Genomic DNA, 16,912 nt, shown 5'->3' on the forward strand with positions numbered 1-16,912 from the left:
GGAAAACGTGATTGGATCTTCCAGCAGGACATGATCCAAAACATACATCAAAATCAACACAAACATTATTTACTGACCACAAAATCCAGGTCATGTCATGGCCATCTCAGTCCCCTGACTTGAATCCTATAGAAAAATTGTGGGGTGAACTGAAGTTAATCTCGGATTTTGAAGGATCTGAAGAGATTCTGTATTGAAAAATGGTCACAGATCCCTTACTATGTATTCTCCAACCTCTTCAGGCATTATAGAAGAAGACTCAGAGCTGTAATCTTATCAAAAGGAGGTAGCACACAGTATTGACTAAAAGTGGGCCAATAATTGTGCCACACATATATTTAACAAATATTTTTTTTTTATAAACCTGTGTAATGTTTGGAATTGTTTTCATGAGTGCAGATTATTTTTTTTATTTTTTTTTTTACCAAAGGCTAAGCAGGTTAAACAATAAAGGCCTTTTTTCACAGCCTGCTTTGCTCATATTAACAAGGGTGCATATATAACTGGAAGGTACTTTACACCCAAGTTCAAATCCTGGTCAGACCACCTTGCCTCTAAATGTTCCTTCATACACTGTTAGCTTGTTGAGGATGGTCTTCTTGATATCCCCCTATATAAAATAATATTTTCCAATTACTTTTGTCCATCTAAATACAATCTGGCAGGCAGATTGATTTCTAAAAGGCAGATGGCAGTAACATCCACTTTAAGATATAAAATAGATTTAACCCCTTAAGGACTAACCTTCTGGAATAAAAGGTAATCATGACATGTCCTTAAGGGGTTAAACAGTGTTGTTAGAACTTCCCATACTATGTAAGTTATGAAAAATGACATGATGTGTTTCCCATGATGATGTTTGTTTCCCATGATGGTATTATTACCATGAAACATAAAATCCTTAAGTGCTAAAATAAAATGCATGGCAGTCAAATAATGGAGAATGAAAAAAATCTGATAATGGAGAGATGTCAATAACATCGTTGCTAAATTGTTTTTTTTTTTTTTTTTAAATTACAGATAATCTAATTCCCTAACACTGTAATTGGCAAGTACTTCTGATAAGAAAAGGTTCCAACATCATTATATTTGGGCAGCAAAATATATCATCATTGTAAATGTATAAGGTATATATGAGTAACTGAATTTACCTTTCACAGTCAGGGTGGTACCATGTAAATTTTGAAACTGCTCCTGTTGTTTAGAGCTTTTGACTTCCAAACGTACCCGGCAGCAGAAACATCCTGCTTTTGTCACGTTAAATGAAAAGATTGCTCTATTTTTGTTATGATTAAAATCTTTGGCAGCGATGTTGGAAAACTCTTCATTAGAACAAATCTGATTACCAAATCTCAAGGCAAAGCTTGTAACAGAAATAGGATTCCATGTATTTGGAAACACAAATGTGCAAGGTAGTGTGACCGATTGTCCAGCAAACAATTCGATTCCATAAGGCTGGTCTGCACAAAAATCTTTCTTCTCATTGCAACTCACTAGAAGAAAATAAAAAAGGTAAAATATTAATATGGTAAGAACAAAGTAATGGAGAGTACTCAGGGGTAGCAGTTGGTCAACGAGAGTGGTCCTCAAATGGAAGTGATACTCCGTGGGAGAGTTTTAGTCTGTGAGAACACACATCAATCAGAGAATTCCATTTAGTTACATTAGGGATAGGTAACCTTCGGCACTCCAGATGTTTTGGACTACATTATTACTATTATTATTATTATTATTATTATTATTATTATTATTATTATTATTATTATTATCATTTATAAAGCACCAACAAATTGTGCAGCACTGTACAGTGGTGAACTAACAGACAGGTATTTGTAACCAGATGAGTTGGACACACAGGAACATAGGGACTGAGGGCCCTGCTCAATGAGCTTACCCGCATGAGGGAGTGTTGTATAGTGATGCAAAAGAAGATTGCTGGGATAGTATTTGCTAAGGACTTAGTGTTTTGTCTTTTGTTTTGATTTTACATCACCTATAATGCTCTTACAGGCATAATACCGGCAAAGCATCATGGGAGATGTAGGCCAAAGGTTGTCTACCCCAGATGTGAGTAGATGAGCAGTCACTGAGTAATGAACAGTCAGTGAGAGGCACCAGATAGCCATTCACTGCTGGTACCATTCATTAAATAATATTCACGCAACAAGTGTTCGGGAGAATCAACAAGTTATTCTCAATAAAAGCTCAAACAAATTAGACAATTAGAGTGTTTCAGTCTGGAAGGGCAACCGTCAGCAAGAGCATTCCAGTCAGTGAATGTACCAGTCATGAAGAGGTGTGCAGTTTTTAGACACTAAGAGCGCCAGGCAATGAAGAGGTCGGCAAATTCATAATGACCAACAAATAAATAAAAAATAAATCAAAAAGAAGAAATATGTATATGGCTGAGAATATTCATAGATATGGCCCAGAGATGGAAACCCTGTACCCAAAATAGTCCTCATTTTCAACCTTGTTGCTACTATTTATTGGCCAGTCGCCATTTGCCAAACTGCCTGTCTCTACTGTTAGTGAATAACAACTGTTTTCCATCTGGTAAATTTTACCAACAGAGACAGGGCATTATCAGGGAGATCGGAAGACACGCTAGCAGTTCAACAAGATCTCGCCTACACCGACACCAAGCATATGCCCGCTGGGCATAGTGTAAACACAACGCTGAAAAGGGCGGCAAAGAGGCTGGTGCCCCAACAGACGCGGCGGGAACAGGAGCTTAACCCTGCTAAGGACTACCACCTTCCCGGACCGAGGATCAAGAGGGGACGCCTCACCAAGCGCAACCCACACTCTCAGAAGATCACCACTGCCCACAAGGGAAGACAACCTGGTACCTGGAAAGCCCCCTGGAATGACGCCATGGACTGTGTTACAACCTGGGGACGGCAGGACTCTGCTGTGCGGGACTTGTGCCTTTGCTACTACAGGGGCAGTGCCCACCATATGAGAGGAATTGGCTGACTGTTAAGCTTTGTTTTGTTGCCTAGGCGGCTGCTGCGCCTCACCTACTCACCAGCAATACCTTTCCACGTTTTCCTACACTGTCCCTCAGATGATATTGATGCCCAGCGACACACCTGTAATTTCGCTAGAGCTGATCTGGCATAAGGCAGCGCACGAATGTCATTAATGCATCTCCTGCACCTACTCCCCACATTACTCGAGTGCCTTCAGAAACCATAAAATGTTATGGTAGTATAATGCTACCAACCTATATGCCTAGAAAATCCTGTAACATTGTTATAATAATTTAGCTGCACCTACTCGCTGTAGACGTATGTCCCCAGCCTGATTGCCTTAACAACGTTCCATTTGCATGCACAACTTCATCATACCGTTAAAGCTATTATTCTGCTTGGCTTACACAGGGTACAATGTAGGCATGTTAAACACCCACGAGGAATATATGCCAACTACACAAACCTTGAGCTTAATTACCGATAGGGATGGTGATATCGCCCTGTTTAATCTACATAGCAATATCCCATTAGTTATGTTCCGCTTGTTATAATTGAATGTGTTTCTATCTAAAAAAAAATGTGTGCACGCTTTCTCGCCAATGTTAAACCTGTCTGACATTTAAGTACGCTGTTGTGGCGTTTGACAACGTACAGTAACTAACTGCACAACAAAAATAAAGAATAAAAAAAAAAGGTTTAACATTAGGTTGCCTGAGGTCTCGTGCCCATCGAGCGTGGATAAGGTCGGCTGATGGCGGGCATTGGAAAGATATGATTTTTATGACGAGGGGGGAGGTGAGAGGAAGTGGTGATTAGGAACCACTGGATGTTTATTGGCAAGGACGGTTGGGTCACTGTATAACACTATGTGTGGAGTTATATATGTATATATGTTAATTTATGCTTATTTATGTCTAACGTTTTTGGTTACAGAAAAAGAAGAGATTTAATAAATAAAGTTATGGATGTGTTATGCAGTAATTTAGTTTGTGATAATAAATGCTGTGGTCTGTTTTATCCATACTAAGTGGTCTGTCGTTACTGGGGGGTTGAATGGGGTTAGTTTTTGTTCTAGGCTGCATCGCGATTCCCCACTACGTACATACAAGCTGCTGCAATTGTTAATGGCTGCCATACAACATAATGGGAGTCACTAATTTCTACTTACTGACTAGTTCCTAACCCAGTCGCGACTGTTTAGCTGCTGCCGTTAACACTCAAAACTTGCTGGAGAAGACTGAATGCAGGGAAAGGTACACTTTGTTTAAAATCTCACTGTAGGACAGTGTCTTTTGCCTAGTTAACAACAGCTATCACTTTGATGTTAGTGCATATGTACCGTATCCCAGCTTTGCCATTCAGTAGGGATTAGATCTTTTGTATATACTTTATTTATTTGTGTTGTAGTACTTCCCTCTCTGCTTTGGGCGCTGGAGCCAATTAGCATTTATATATATTTTGTATTTTTCCAGTAGGCTATACTTATATCCAAGGGGATGCTGAGGGTCTCATAGCTTGCTTTAGTTTGAGACCCTTTAGCACCCTTTTTCTCTTGTTTTGCAATTACTCAGTTTAGGGGTTAAGCCCCTGGAGACCCCTGGAGTCTCCTTGCGGTACGCAGGATAGCGTGGCCAGACTGTGACTGTCCCGGCTGGGTCCAGTTATTCGGTCTGTCCCCCGCTACCTGTCTCTTGTTTTTTCAAGGGTAAGTAAAACCTTATTTTTTATTTCTTTATTTAAGTTTTACATTATATTATAAGACAAACTAAGAAAACATATACTCTATAATGGACATGAATCACACAGGCATAAACTTACATTGAGCATAACATTAACCCCTTAAGGACCAAACTTCTGGAATAAAATGGAATCATGACGTGTCAGACATGTCATGTGTCCTTAAGGGGTTAAAGGGACACTCCAGGCACCCAGACCACTTCTGCTCATTTGAGTGGTGGTCTGGGTGCCAACTCCCACTACTCCTAACCCTGCAAGTGTAATTATTGCAGTTTTTTATAAACTGCAATAATTACCTTGCAGGGTTAACTCCACCTCTAGTGGTTGTCTATTAGACAGCCACTAGAGGGAACTTCCTGCTCTATAGCACAGGAAACCTGTGCTAGAGCATCGCTGGACGTCCGCACGCTGTGTGAGGACCTCCAGCGTCGCTCAAATTCCAATAGGCGCATTAGGTCTCATCGGCCGGTGGGCGGGATCAGTCTCACCCACTGGCCGACGGAAGCACAGGGAGGAGCGGCGCGGAGGAGGAGACAGCAGCGAGGGACATTGCCGCTGCCTCAGGTAAGTGACTGAAGGGGTTTTCACCCCTTCAGTAACTGGGGACTGGGGAGTGGGAGGGAGAGGGACCCTCCAGTGCCAGGAAAACGGATCATTTTCCTGGCACTGGAGTTTCCCTTTAAGTAGCCTCGTGTAAAAATACCAAAGGTAAGTCTACCTATCACTAACATTCAAACGATATAGTGCTAAAAGAATAAATATTATGTAAGTCAAATAGATGTTTTAGCAATAATAATAATTCATTATTTGAAAAGGGAAGAGAGGAGGAGTGATGGGGGGTTCTTTATCCAGTAATTGCCAAAATATCAGTTTAGAGTATCCTAATATAAATGCTCGGGCAGTTTCACAAAGGTTAAAGGCCAATCTCTCCAGATTTTTTGTTATGTAAAACCTTATTTTAAGCATATTATTAAGCATTTATTTTGGCAGGAGGCCTGAAGTAAAATGCCTGATAGAGCATTATTCAAAAAGGAGGGGAAACAAAGGGTTGGAGGAAACCTTTAAAACATCACCAGCTGCCACTAATCCTAATATTCATAAATTTCCATGTACACAGTGGACCACTAATCGGCCTACATGTTTGTTGAAATATCCCTACATATTGGTTCTACTTGATGATTCCTTGAACTCCTCAACTGACAAATAAAAAGGCTAACTATTTCCATCACCCACGAGTTCATGCTCTCGACTGGCTGTCAGTACGTCTATCAGTACTACTACACAGTCCTTCTCCTTCCTGATTAGGAATAAACACAATGCAATTGGCAACAGGACAAGGATACATAGGTGGTGACTGCCAGACAAGCAAGTTTTAAGGCTGTATAGGAAGGAGAATTGCACTGAGCACTAAGTCAGATTAGAGTCAAGGTAATATTGGCATAAAAAGAGACTCCCACTCTTTTTATAAGAGTGGGATTGGAAAAAGAAAATTGTGGAAGAGATAATGCAGGAGATAAAGTGAGGGTTTGAGAGAGAGACAGGAACACTGATATACAAACATTGACATTTCTCTCACGTTCACATACAAACACAGGTCCATCAACAAACACACATTTTGATATTACACGCACACAGGAACATTAACATACATATTGACACACTGGAATACCATACACGTATAATAACAGTTTTCATAGTAATTTCTGTAAGAAATAGTAGTTAATAACATTTATCACATTAATATCTCAATTCCATTCTGTATGCTGAAAATGGTCAATAACAAAATGTCTGTTTATGGCTGATATATTTACAAAATATTGACTGGATTTATTACCAGCCAAAATTCTAGCAACTGAGCCCGATAAAAGGGTTGTCTGGTTGTGAAATACTGTCCAACAAAAGTGCTTTGGAAGTGTGACGAACCCTGCTGCATAGACCTGTATTGCTGGTTCGTCTGTTTGCCTTGGATTCGTGGATTTCCTGTCCGTATGCTCTTGTTCGTACGTTTCCCTAAGTACCGATTGAAACTACCGAACCATCGGCCACCCAGGAGAGGAGTGTGCGGCTCATTAACACCTTGACCACAATTAGAACGTTGTGGTTAACCGCAAACACCTCTCCATTCCATTCGTACGGGTGGTCGTCGTTCGTATGCCGAACACGAGGCGGCGGCCATTTTGGACACGAGGCGAATCAGCGGTGTTCGGTGCAAAACCTATGGATCTAAAAACGGACTCTTTATCTACCGAACACCGCTGGAGACGGCCGCCCCCTTCTATTCTCTTGGAGGCGTACGAACACCGGTCAGTTCGGGAGTTTCTCTCATTCGTATGGACTTACCCAGATAGCCGTCCCATGGAGTCATTCGTATACCGAAGGACTTATGAGAGACTTTGACTCCATGGCGATTGGACTGTGTACATCGGACCTGAGCGCTATTCGGTAGGAATATGCCCTCAGATTCAGGCTATCTGGGGATACGTTGCACGAACACTATACATTCGGTACTTCTGATTTTATGTATTTTATTGCATTTTTCGTATTTGATTTTAAAATGTCGATGGTCCCTATCCTCGGAGTTAATTAGGTTTCTCCTTAATTATCTCCAGGATAGGAAAGAATGACTTATGGGTAAAATGGGAAGGGCTTATGTTATAGCCACTGCGATTGGCTACTGTATAATATATTTTACAGTCTTCCACAAGGTCCCCTAGGGGAGTGTCTACCTTGTGGAGACCTGCATAAATACCGGGCAGGTAGCCCCCACATTACATTACATTACAAACACATTACTGCTTGACCTTCAAGACGGAGCTTTGTCTCATTTGTGGAGGGATTTACTATTGGGACAGCGTTTTCGTTTATTTCTAGCTGTGGAAGGATTTCGGATGGATTGCTGATCGGGAGTTACCGCATTCGTATGCTCCGTTTGGGAGTTTTATGATCGGTTGGACTGAAATTGCATTTCTGGAGAAAGGGGATTATCGACTAAACGGCGGCTTCATTCCCCTGGAGGTGAGTGTCGTAACAGGAAGCACATGTACCAGCCGTTTTACTTACTATCCCTAACTCTCCCTGTGCAGGTTCGTTTGTTAAAACAGTATAACAGTAAATCTTATACAGAAAAGATTTGGAAGTATGAAAGGGAGATTATTTAATTGATCGGTCAATTTATCACAGTATGACAGTTATTACGTTTCCATGTGTTGCTTTATGTCTGAGTTAAGCGGAGGAAGTATTTGAATGCCATTAGTCCCAGGGAAAAAGTGTTTATAATCATGAAACCTGATTAACCCCTTAACGCCGTTACGACGTACCATGCCGTCCCGCATTAAATGGGCTTTAAAGCCGTTGCGGCGGTATGGTACGTCGTAACGGCTTTGAGCCCCTGTTGGAGAGGTGTACTCACCTCTGCCGCGATCCTTTTCTGGGGGGCTGCCTGACAGCCCCCCTCCGGCAAATGAGGTCCCCGGGGGCCATGTGATCGCTCTCAAAGAGCGATCACATGGCCCCCTATAGCTGGCTATGGATCTGCCAGCAGGGGGACTGTTTGAAATATCAGACAGTCTCCCTGCTGGTGGGAAAGTAAAAAAAAAATATTAAACATGTGTAAAAATAAATTGAAAATATTTATATATATATATATATAATATGTATATATATAATATATATATAATATATATATATACATATTATATATATGTAACGTCATACAAAGTGTATTTTAATATTAATATAAGTATATATATTAATATTAAAATACACTTAGAATGACGTTACATATATATAATATGTATATATATTATATATATAATAGATGTACATATATATATTATATATAAATACGTATAATTAAAATAATGAATAAATAAAATAATAAAATTAAAAATTTAAATATTGAAACAAAATTTAATATAAATTATATATGCATATGTAATTTCATTCTAACTGTATTTTGTTATTAATATATATATATATATATTGGTAACAAAATACACTTAGAATGACATTCTATAGATATATCTATCTATATATAAAATACAAATAACCGCAAATATATACCGTATATACTCGAGTATAAGCCGACCCGAATATAAGCCGAGGCCCCTAATTTTACCCCAAAAAACTGGGAAAACTTATTGACTCGAGTATAAGACTAGGGTGGAAAATGCAGCAGCTACTGGTAAATTTCTAAATAAAATTAGATCCTAAAAAAGTTATATTAACTGAATATTTATTTACAGTGTGTGTATATAATGAATGCAGTGTGTGTGTGTGTGTGTATGAATGCAGTGTGTGTGTGTGTGTATGAATGCAGTGTGTATATGAATGCAGTGTGTGTGTGTGTGTGTATGAATGCAGTGTGTATATGAATGCTGTGTGTGTATGCAGTGTGTGTATGAATGCAGTGTGTATATAATGAATGGAGTGCAGTGTGTGTATATGAGTGCAGTGTGTGTATATGAGTGCAGTGTGTGTATGAGTGCAGTGTGTATGCAGTGTGTAAATAATGAATGCAGTGTGTGAGTGCAGTGTGTATATAATGAATGCAGTGTGTGAGTGCAGTGTGTATATAATGAATGCAGTGCAGTGTGTATGTATGAGTGCAGTGTGTATGTATGAATGCAGTGTGTGTGTATGAATGCAGTGTGTGTATGAATGCAGTGTGTGTATGAATGCAGTGTGTGTATGAATGCAGTGTGTGTATAATGAATGGAGTGCAGTGTGTGTATATGAGTGCAGTGTGTGTATATAATGAATGCAGTGCAGTGTGTATATAATGAATGCAGTGTGTATGTATGAATGCAGTGTATGTATGAATGCAGTGTGTATATAATGAATGGAGTGCAGTGTGTGTGTATGAGTGCAGTGTGTGTGTATAATGAATGCAGTGTAGAGTGTGTATGAGTGCAGTGTGTATGAGTGCAGTGTGTATGAGTGCAGTGTGTATGAGTGCAGTGTGTATGTATGAGTGCAGTGTGTGTATATAATGAATGGAGTGCAGTGTGTGTGTGTGAGTGCAGAGCATTGGTGGGGGTGGGCATTTTATTAATTATTATTATTATTTAATTATTATTGTAATATATATATATTTTTTATGTTATTTTTTTATATATTTTTTTTATTTTTTTTTTCGTCCCCCCTCCCTGCTTGTTAGCTGGCCAGGGAGGGGGGCTCTCACTCCCTGGTGGTCCAGTGGATGGGCTGTAGGAGGGGGGCTGTCAGGAAGCTGTAACTTACCTTCACCGCAGCTCCTGTCAGCTCCCTTCTCTTTCCTCCGTCCGTGCAGCTCCCAGGTCAGCTCCCTCTGCAAGTCTCGCGGCCGCGCGGAGCGTTGCCACGGTAACCCGTGGCAATGCTCTGACCCCGCGGCTCTCGCTAGACTTGCAGAGGGAGCTGACCTGGGAGCTGCACGGACGGAGGAAAGAGAAGGGAGCTGACAGGAGCTGCGGTGAAGGTAAGTTACAGCTTCCTGACAGCCCCCGGTCCTTGTCTGTATTATGGCAATGAAAATTGCCATAATACAGACAACTGACTCGAGTATAAGACGAGTGAGTGTTTTTCAGCACAAAAAATGTGCTGAAAAACTCGTCTTATACTCGAGTATATACGGTATATATTTATATATAGATAAATACATATAATTGCATAAAAGATTACATTAGTATACACGTAGAATTGAAATACCTATAAATGCATATATATTCAAATTCTATGTGTATATTTAAATAATATTTTAACGTAATTATGTGATTTGATTAATTAAAATTTGATTACATGCCTGACAACACAGGGAGAAAGTGCAGAGAATTGAATTCGCAAGCACTATATTTGACCCTGTAACTCTCCAAGACACCTTTAAACCTGTACATAGCGGGTACTGTTTTACTCGGGAGACTTCGCTGAACTCAAATATTAGTGTTTCAAACTGGTAAATTGTATTACAACGATGATATTTTAAGTAAAAGTGACGTTTTTCACATTTTTTTTACAAGCGAACTGCACTTTTATGGTCTAGATTATTGTTGTACTATGTTTTACTGTTTTAAAACACTAATATTTTTGTTTGGTGAAGTTTCCCAAGAATAACAGTACCCCCCATGTACAGGTTTTATGGTGTTTTGGAAAGTTAGAGAGTCACATATAAGGCTTGCATTTCATTTTTTTCACATTGAAATTTGCCAGATTGGTTATGTTGCCTTTGAGAGCGTATGGTAGCCCAGGAATGAGATTTACCCCCATGATGGCATACCATTTGCAAAAGTAGACAACCCGAGGTATTGCAAGTGGGGTATGTCCAGTCTTTCTTAGTAGCCACTTTGGCCAGTGTTTGTGACTAAGTGGCTACTAAAAAAGACTAAACATACCCCACTTTCAATACCTTGGCTTGTCTACTTTTTCAAATGGTATGCCATTATGGGGGTAATTCTCATTCCTGGCTACCACACCGTCTCAAAGGTAACATTACTAATCTGGAAAATTTCAATTTGAAAATGGAATGTTCTATATTTGACCCTGTATCTTTCCAAAACAACATACAACCTGTTAACTGTTGTACTCGTGACACATAGCTGATTACAAATATGTGCATATTTTGCAGTAAAACCTAACAGTATTATGACATTTACAGCTAAAATGTCAGACGGAAATGCAAATTGTAAAAAAAATCTTATTTTCTCACATTTTTTTTTTATTTTATTCATAATAAATTATGTTACATATATGAATAGTTAATGATAAATTAAAGCCCTGTTTCTCCTGAACAAAATGATATATAATAAGTGTGGGTGCATATAATTTGAAAGAGGGGAACTACGGGTGAACAGACTTATAGCGCAAATTCTAGTTTTTGTTTACGTTTTGTTTTGATCAGAACGTGCACTATTGACTCCGCCCTGAAGGGGTTAAAAAATAATCAGTTTCTACTCATGGGGAATTATCATTGACTGATGGCTGCACTGTGATTATACACAAGCTTTTAAATCACATATTTAGCCCAGCAACGGCTTTTAAATTACTAGAAACTGTTAACAGAATAAAGTAAATAACTTCGAATAAAATAGGCGTACAGCCACATTGATGAAGAAACAGTTATAGCAGAAGGGCAAATGTACATACCCAGCAGAGCGGACATGCAGAGATATAGCAGAAGATTCATCCTGGGAAGTATTGAATAGGAAGATAGATTTTACTTTTCTTACTCAAATAAAAGGGGAACTGAGTTTACCACACAGACATGAATATTAGCGTATGCTTTTCAGAAGCCTCACTTCCCCTTCTTTCCTTTTTTTGTCACATTCTAGCCAAAAACAGCTTCCGAGGAAGTCTTTTAAATTATACTCTTTACTCTTGCAATAGAAAACCCTGCTATGCGTGGGAATGTTTAGGCTAACTAAGAAAAACAAATGATTTCTATTGAATCACCTACCAGTTTAAATGTATTTGCTCATTACATGTTGAAATGAATGTAGAGATGTAGAAATCACATGAGATATAAGTAAGTGGAAATTAACAAGGGAGAGGCGAGTAGATTAAAGGGACATGGTAGTCACCAGAACAACTTTAGTTTAATGTAGTTGTTCTGGTGAGTATAGTCAGTCCCTGAGGGCATTTTAATGTAAACACTGTCCTTTCAGAGAAAAGGCAGTGTTTACATCACTGCCTATTAACACCTCTAGTGACAGCCATTCAGACAGCCACTAGAGGTGCTTCCTGGGTCAGTGCTGCAAATTCAGCATCTCCACGCTTTGCATGGAGGCACTGAATGTTTCCCTATAGAGGTGCATTTATTCAATTCATCTCTATGAGGAGATGCTTATTGGTGCAGCACAGTGTTTTGCTATGCATGTGCAATAGCTTCCCAATGCTTTCTTATGGGAAAGCATTAGATTTGCTGACATCATCAAATTTGATGATGTCAGCCAAGGAGACAGAGTGCGGGCAGGGCCACCCACGGGGAGCCTTGCATGGCACTGTAAAAAGGTGAGTAAATCAACTTTTTAAGGTGAGAACATGGAGGCAGACCACCTAAACAGTGATTTTAGAGCTATAGTGTCAGGAATACACATTTCTATTCCTAACACTATAGTCTTCCTTTAACATACTCCAGCCATTGCCTATGGATTTGCAAAAAAAAAAAAAAAAACTGTATCTCTTTGATTCTCTGACAGGTTTTAGTTCTGAATTCTCTCCCACCCCTCCGCACACACACACATTTTCATCGCTGTCTGTAGAAGCTTTCTTGAGAGCATTTAAGCATGTCAATAAACAGATGACAGATTTGAAATCCAGTTATAAGGCAACTATAAGGCTGGTTTTAATTATTTTAGATTGGAGCCACCAACTACTCACTACTTGGTTCTACCCACTAACGAATTCCCCACAAAAAAATAAGAAAAAGACAGGGGAATTTCAAGGTGCAGATTAGGGAAGAAAGGATAAAAAAGGAGTAAAATTAACTGCGTCCAAATGAGAGTCCTTAATAAAGAACTAAAGTTTGCTACAATGAATGAGTATAAGCATTTCAACTTCCATGTGTGTGGCAAAAGTAACCTCGCTACGGGCTCTTGAAGGGGCCTGCTGGCCAGCCTCTTGCCAAAAGACTATGGGCACTTTAAAAATGTATGTGATTTATGTACTTTTGTATTCCAGAAAGAGAGACCGACCGTTAGCCCTAATTTCCTGGAACTGTTTTGGGCATAGGACAATGTGCACGGTCGGTTTCAATTAGGACTTCCATGAAAATCCCGAACCCCTGAACGGATCTGGGTGATTTTTAGATATGTTGGTTCCCCAGATGGGGGGTCGGGGGATGTGACGTTTGTGGGGTTTCCATGTGTTTTGGGGATACTTTTGGATATTGTAAAATTGATCTTTTCTGTGCCTGGAGATAATTGAGTTTAGTACAGTTCCTGACTCAATTATCTCTTAGGCACAGGGGAGGGATTATCCTATTTTGTGTGAGAGTGTCCTGGACCTGAGAGCCAATGTCATCACAGTGTGTACTTTGTCATAGTCCCCTCTCAAGTCCAGTGGGGAATGTCCCTGGAATAAGTCATGGAAACCCCCTTGCATGGGGACTTGCATATAAGGCCAGTTATGGCTACCAATAAATAAGTTCCAGTTTACCCTCAACACAGAGCCTTGTCTTGTGCTTGTGTGGGAAGGCTATACCAGCTCTAATCCCTGATCCTGGGATTGTTCTTTGGATTGCGATAAATACTAGCTCTTGTAAGAGCTACACTGCTATGCCTGCTATACTTTCTTGGAGGAGAGGTCTTGTCATTGGGAGCTGGATCCCTGACTTGGGTCCAGGGTGAGAAGGGACGGCGAGACCCCAGCCTAGCTGCAGCAGCTAAGGGGTTACGGTGCTTATGGTGTCCGGTGCGGTGCTTATGGTACACGGTGACAGCTAGGAAGCAGCGATTGGCACCTAGCCGGATGTGGATATTTGCTAATTTTTGTGGAATGTGGATATTTGCTATTTTTTTTAGGAAATTATGTCTGAAATACATTTTTTAGGGAACAAGATAAACCTATTATGAATGCAATAGATGATCAGACCGAAGTTAAAAGTTTATTCAAACATAGTGAACTAAAATCTACCTCAAAAACTTTTCACAACAACTGACGACCCACAAATTAACCTATTTACAGAAGCAGTCGACATTAAGACATTGAAAAAGAGGATGAACTACAGCAAAAACAATCTAACAAAAGGAGAAAGGGAAGCTTTGGAACAGTTGAAGAATGATGCAAGATAGATCATAAAACCAAAAAGCAGACAAAGGGGGAGGTATTGTTATCCAAACAAAAAACAGCACACAGAAGAGTCTATGAGGTTACTTGGTGATAGGGAGACAAACATCCCTTTGCCCACAGATACAACTAAAGAGAAAATGAAACAATTACTAAATCTTTTATATAGGTTATCCTTAGGAATACTAAATAAAAGTTAGTATACTTTATTTTTAATGAATTCTCAAAAATTCAAATATTTTATTATTTACCAAAGGTTCACAAGAATAGGCTAAATCCATCAGCAAGACCCATTATATTTGGGTTTGAAACGCTCACTTCGAACTTGTCTCAAAATATTGACTCATTCATCTAACCATATGTGATTAAACATGATCACATTTAAAGGATATACCAAGTATTCTTAGGCTCCTAAAAGACCTCAAGTGACATGATGGTTTGCTTTTGGTAGAGGCAGGTGCTGGGCTGCGCTTCTTCTTTCCTCTCGCCCCGCCACTTGCCTGTTCGATCCTGTCCCATCTCACCTTAACAAATATCTCTCCCCTGTCTTGTATAGGTTAAAGACTTGTCTTTAACCGTATGTCTCACTTCCTCAATTCCAACTCTCTCCTTGATTCTCTTCAATCTGGCTTCCGCCCTCTCCACTCTACCGAGACTGTTCCTATCAAAGTTACTAACAACCTAATCACAGCTAAATCCAAAGGCCATTAGTCCATACTAATTCATCCTGACCTCTCAACTGCCTTTGACACCTTTGATGATCCTCCCCTGCTTCAAACTCTTCAATCACTCGGTCTCTGTGACTCTGTCCTCTCGTGGTTTTCCTCTTATCTATCCCAATACTCATTCAGTGTCTCCTTTTCTAAAGATACCTGATCCCCTCGTCCTGTCTCAGTTGGAGTCCCCCAAGGCTTTGTCCTTAGTCACCTTCTATTTTCTCTTTATACTGCCTCTCTTGGCAAACGTATTACTTTATTTGGATTCCACTGTGTATGCTAATGGCACCCAGATATATCTCTCCTCCCCAGACCGCTCCCCATGTGTGGGAGGGGAGTTATGGTGTGAGGGAGAGGGGGTGATGGGGAAAGGGAGGGGGGTGATGGTGTGAAGGGTGATGGTGTGAGTGAGGGAGGTGATGGTGAAAGTGAAGGGGATGATGATGAGAGGGAGGGGTGTTGGTGTGAGTGAGGGGGTGATGATGTGAGTGAGGGGGTGTTGGTGTAAGTTATGGGGTGATGATAAGAGGGTGATGAAAAGAGGTAGGGGGTGATGGTGAGAGGGAGGGGGTGTGAGTGAGGGGCGTGATGGTTTGAGGTAGGAGGGGTAATAATGTGTGGGACGGGGGTGATGGTGAGCTGGAGGGGGTGTTTGTTGGTGTGAGTGAGGGGTGATGATGAGAGGGAGGGGGATGATGGTGAGAGGGAGGGGGTGAATAGTGAGAGGGAGGGGGTGTGCGTGAGGGGCGTCATGGTCAGATTGAGGAAGGGTAAAAATGTGTGGGAGGGGGGTGATGGTGAGCGAGAGGGGGGTGTTTGTTGTTGTGAGTGAGGGGGTGATGTAGAGAGAAAGGGGGTAATAATGTGTGGGGGGGTGATGGTGTGAGGGAGGGGGGACTACATACCTTCTGTCAATCCCTGGTGGTCCAGTATTTTCTCCCTGGTCGTCCGGTGGTGATATCAGGTTTGCATCTCCATATCTCGCGAGACCCGGTCAGAGCATTGCCTTGGTAACCCACCTGCTGCCGTTTTTAAAAAAGATTAGGGCGGCCTAGGGGGCAATTGCCTTCCTGCCCCTCATCCCTGCCAGCCTCTGCTTTTGGGTATTTGTCTAATTGTGATGTCAGGCTCCCTTGATCCGTCCTACTTTTATTATTATTATTATTTATATAGCACCATCAGACTCCGTAGCGCTGTACAATGGGTGGACTAACAGACATGTAATTGTAACCAGACAACTGGATGTACAGGAACAGAGGGGACTGAGGGCCCTGCTCAATGAGCTTACATTCTAGAGGGAGTGTAGTATAGTGACACAAAGGGTAAAAGTATTTTTTAGAGAAGTATTAATTGAGGGCTTAGTAGGTAATTTTTGACAGTTGCAGGAGAGGAGTCATGGAGGGTGGGGGATGAAAACCTGCTAACAGGTTAGTTAATATGCTTTCTTGAAGAAGTACTTGCGGTTAAACTGCTTACTGCATTCCACACAAATGTTCAATTTGGTGAAAATCTCCATTTTATTTTTGTTAAATAAATCATGACACACTGTAATATGTCATGTGTTGTTGTTCATCTGAGGTTGTATTTACCTAATGTTAAGTAACAGATGATGTTATTATGTCCTGACTAGTGATGTCCCGAACAGTTCGCCAGGAACCGTTCGCCAGCGAACATAGCGTGTTCGCGATTGTGAACACGCGCAATGTTCGGTCTGCACCCTAT

The 16,912-nt window shown here is 40.6% G+C and overlaps 2 protein-coding genes across 2 annotated transcripts in view; one reads left to right on the top strand and one right to left on the bottom strand.

Annotated features, from left to right (window-relative positions):
* Nucleotides 1–11,874, bottom strand: part of LOC134601892 (uncharacterized) — a 43,800-nt gene extending 31,926 nt beyond the window's left edge. Inside the window, exons 1-2 of the mRNA XM_063446397.1 lie at nt 11,835–11,874; nt 1,152–1,493 (exon numbers count right to left, since the gene is read on the bottom strand). Coding sequence (XP_063302467.1) covers nt 1,152–1,493; nt 11,835–11,874 — 382 coding nt within the window. The remainder of the gene's footprint in view (nt 1–1,151; nt 1,494–11,834) is intronic.
* A 756-nt stretch (nt 11,875–12,630) lies between these two features.
* The window catches only part of LOC134601893 (extracellular calcium-sensing receptor-like), a 49,943-nt gene continuing 45,661 nt past the window's right edge, over nt 12,631–16,912 (top strand). Inside the window, exon 1 of the mRNA XM_063446398.1 lies at nt 12,631–12,698. Coding sequence (XP_063302468.1) covers nt 12,631–12,698 — 68 coding nt within the window. The remainder of the gene's footprint in view (nt 12,699–16,912) is intronic.

The sequence above is a fragment of the Pelobates fuscus genome, chromosome 3 (assembly GCF_036172605.1).
Source record: "Pelobates fuscus isolate aPelFus1 chromosome 3, aPelFus1.pri, whole genome shotgun sequence".
Taxonomy (NCBI): domain Eukaryota; kingdom Metazoa; phylum Chordata; class Amphibia; order Anura; family Pelobatidae; genus Pelobates; species Pelobates fuscus.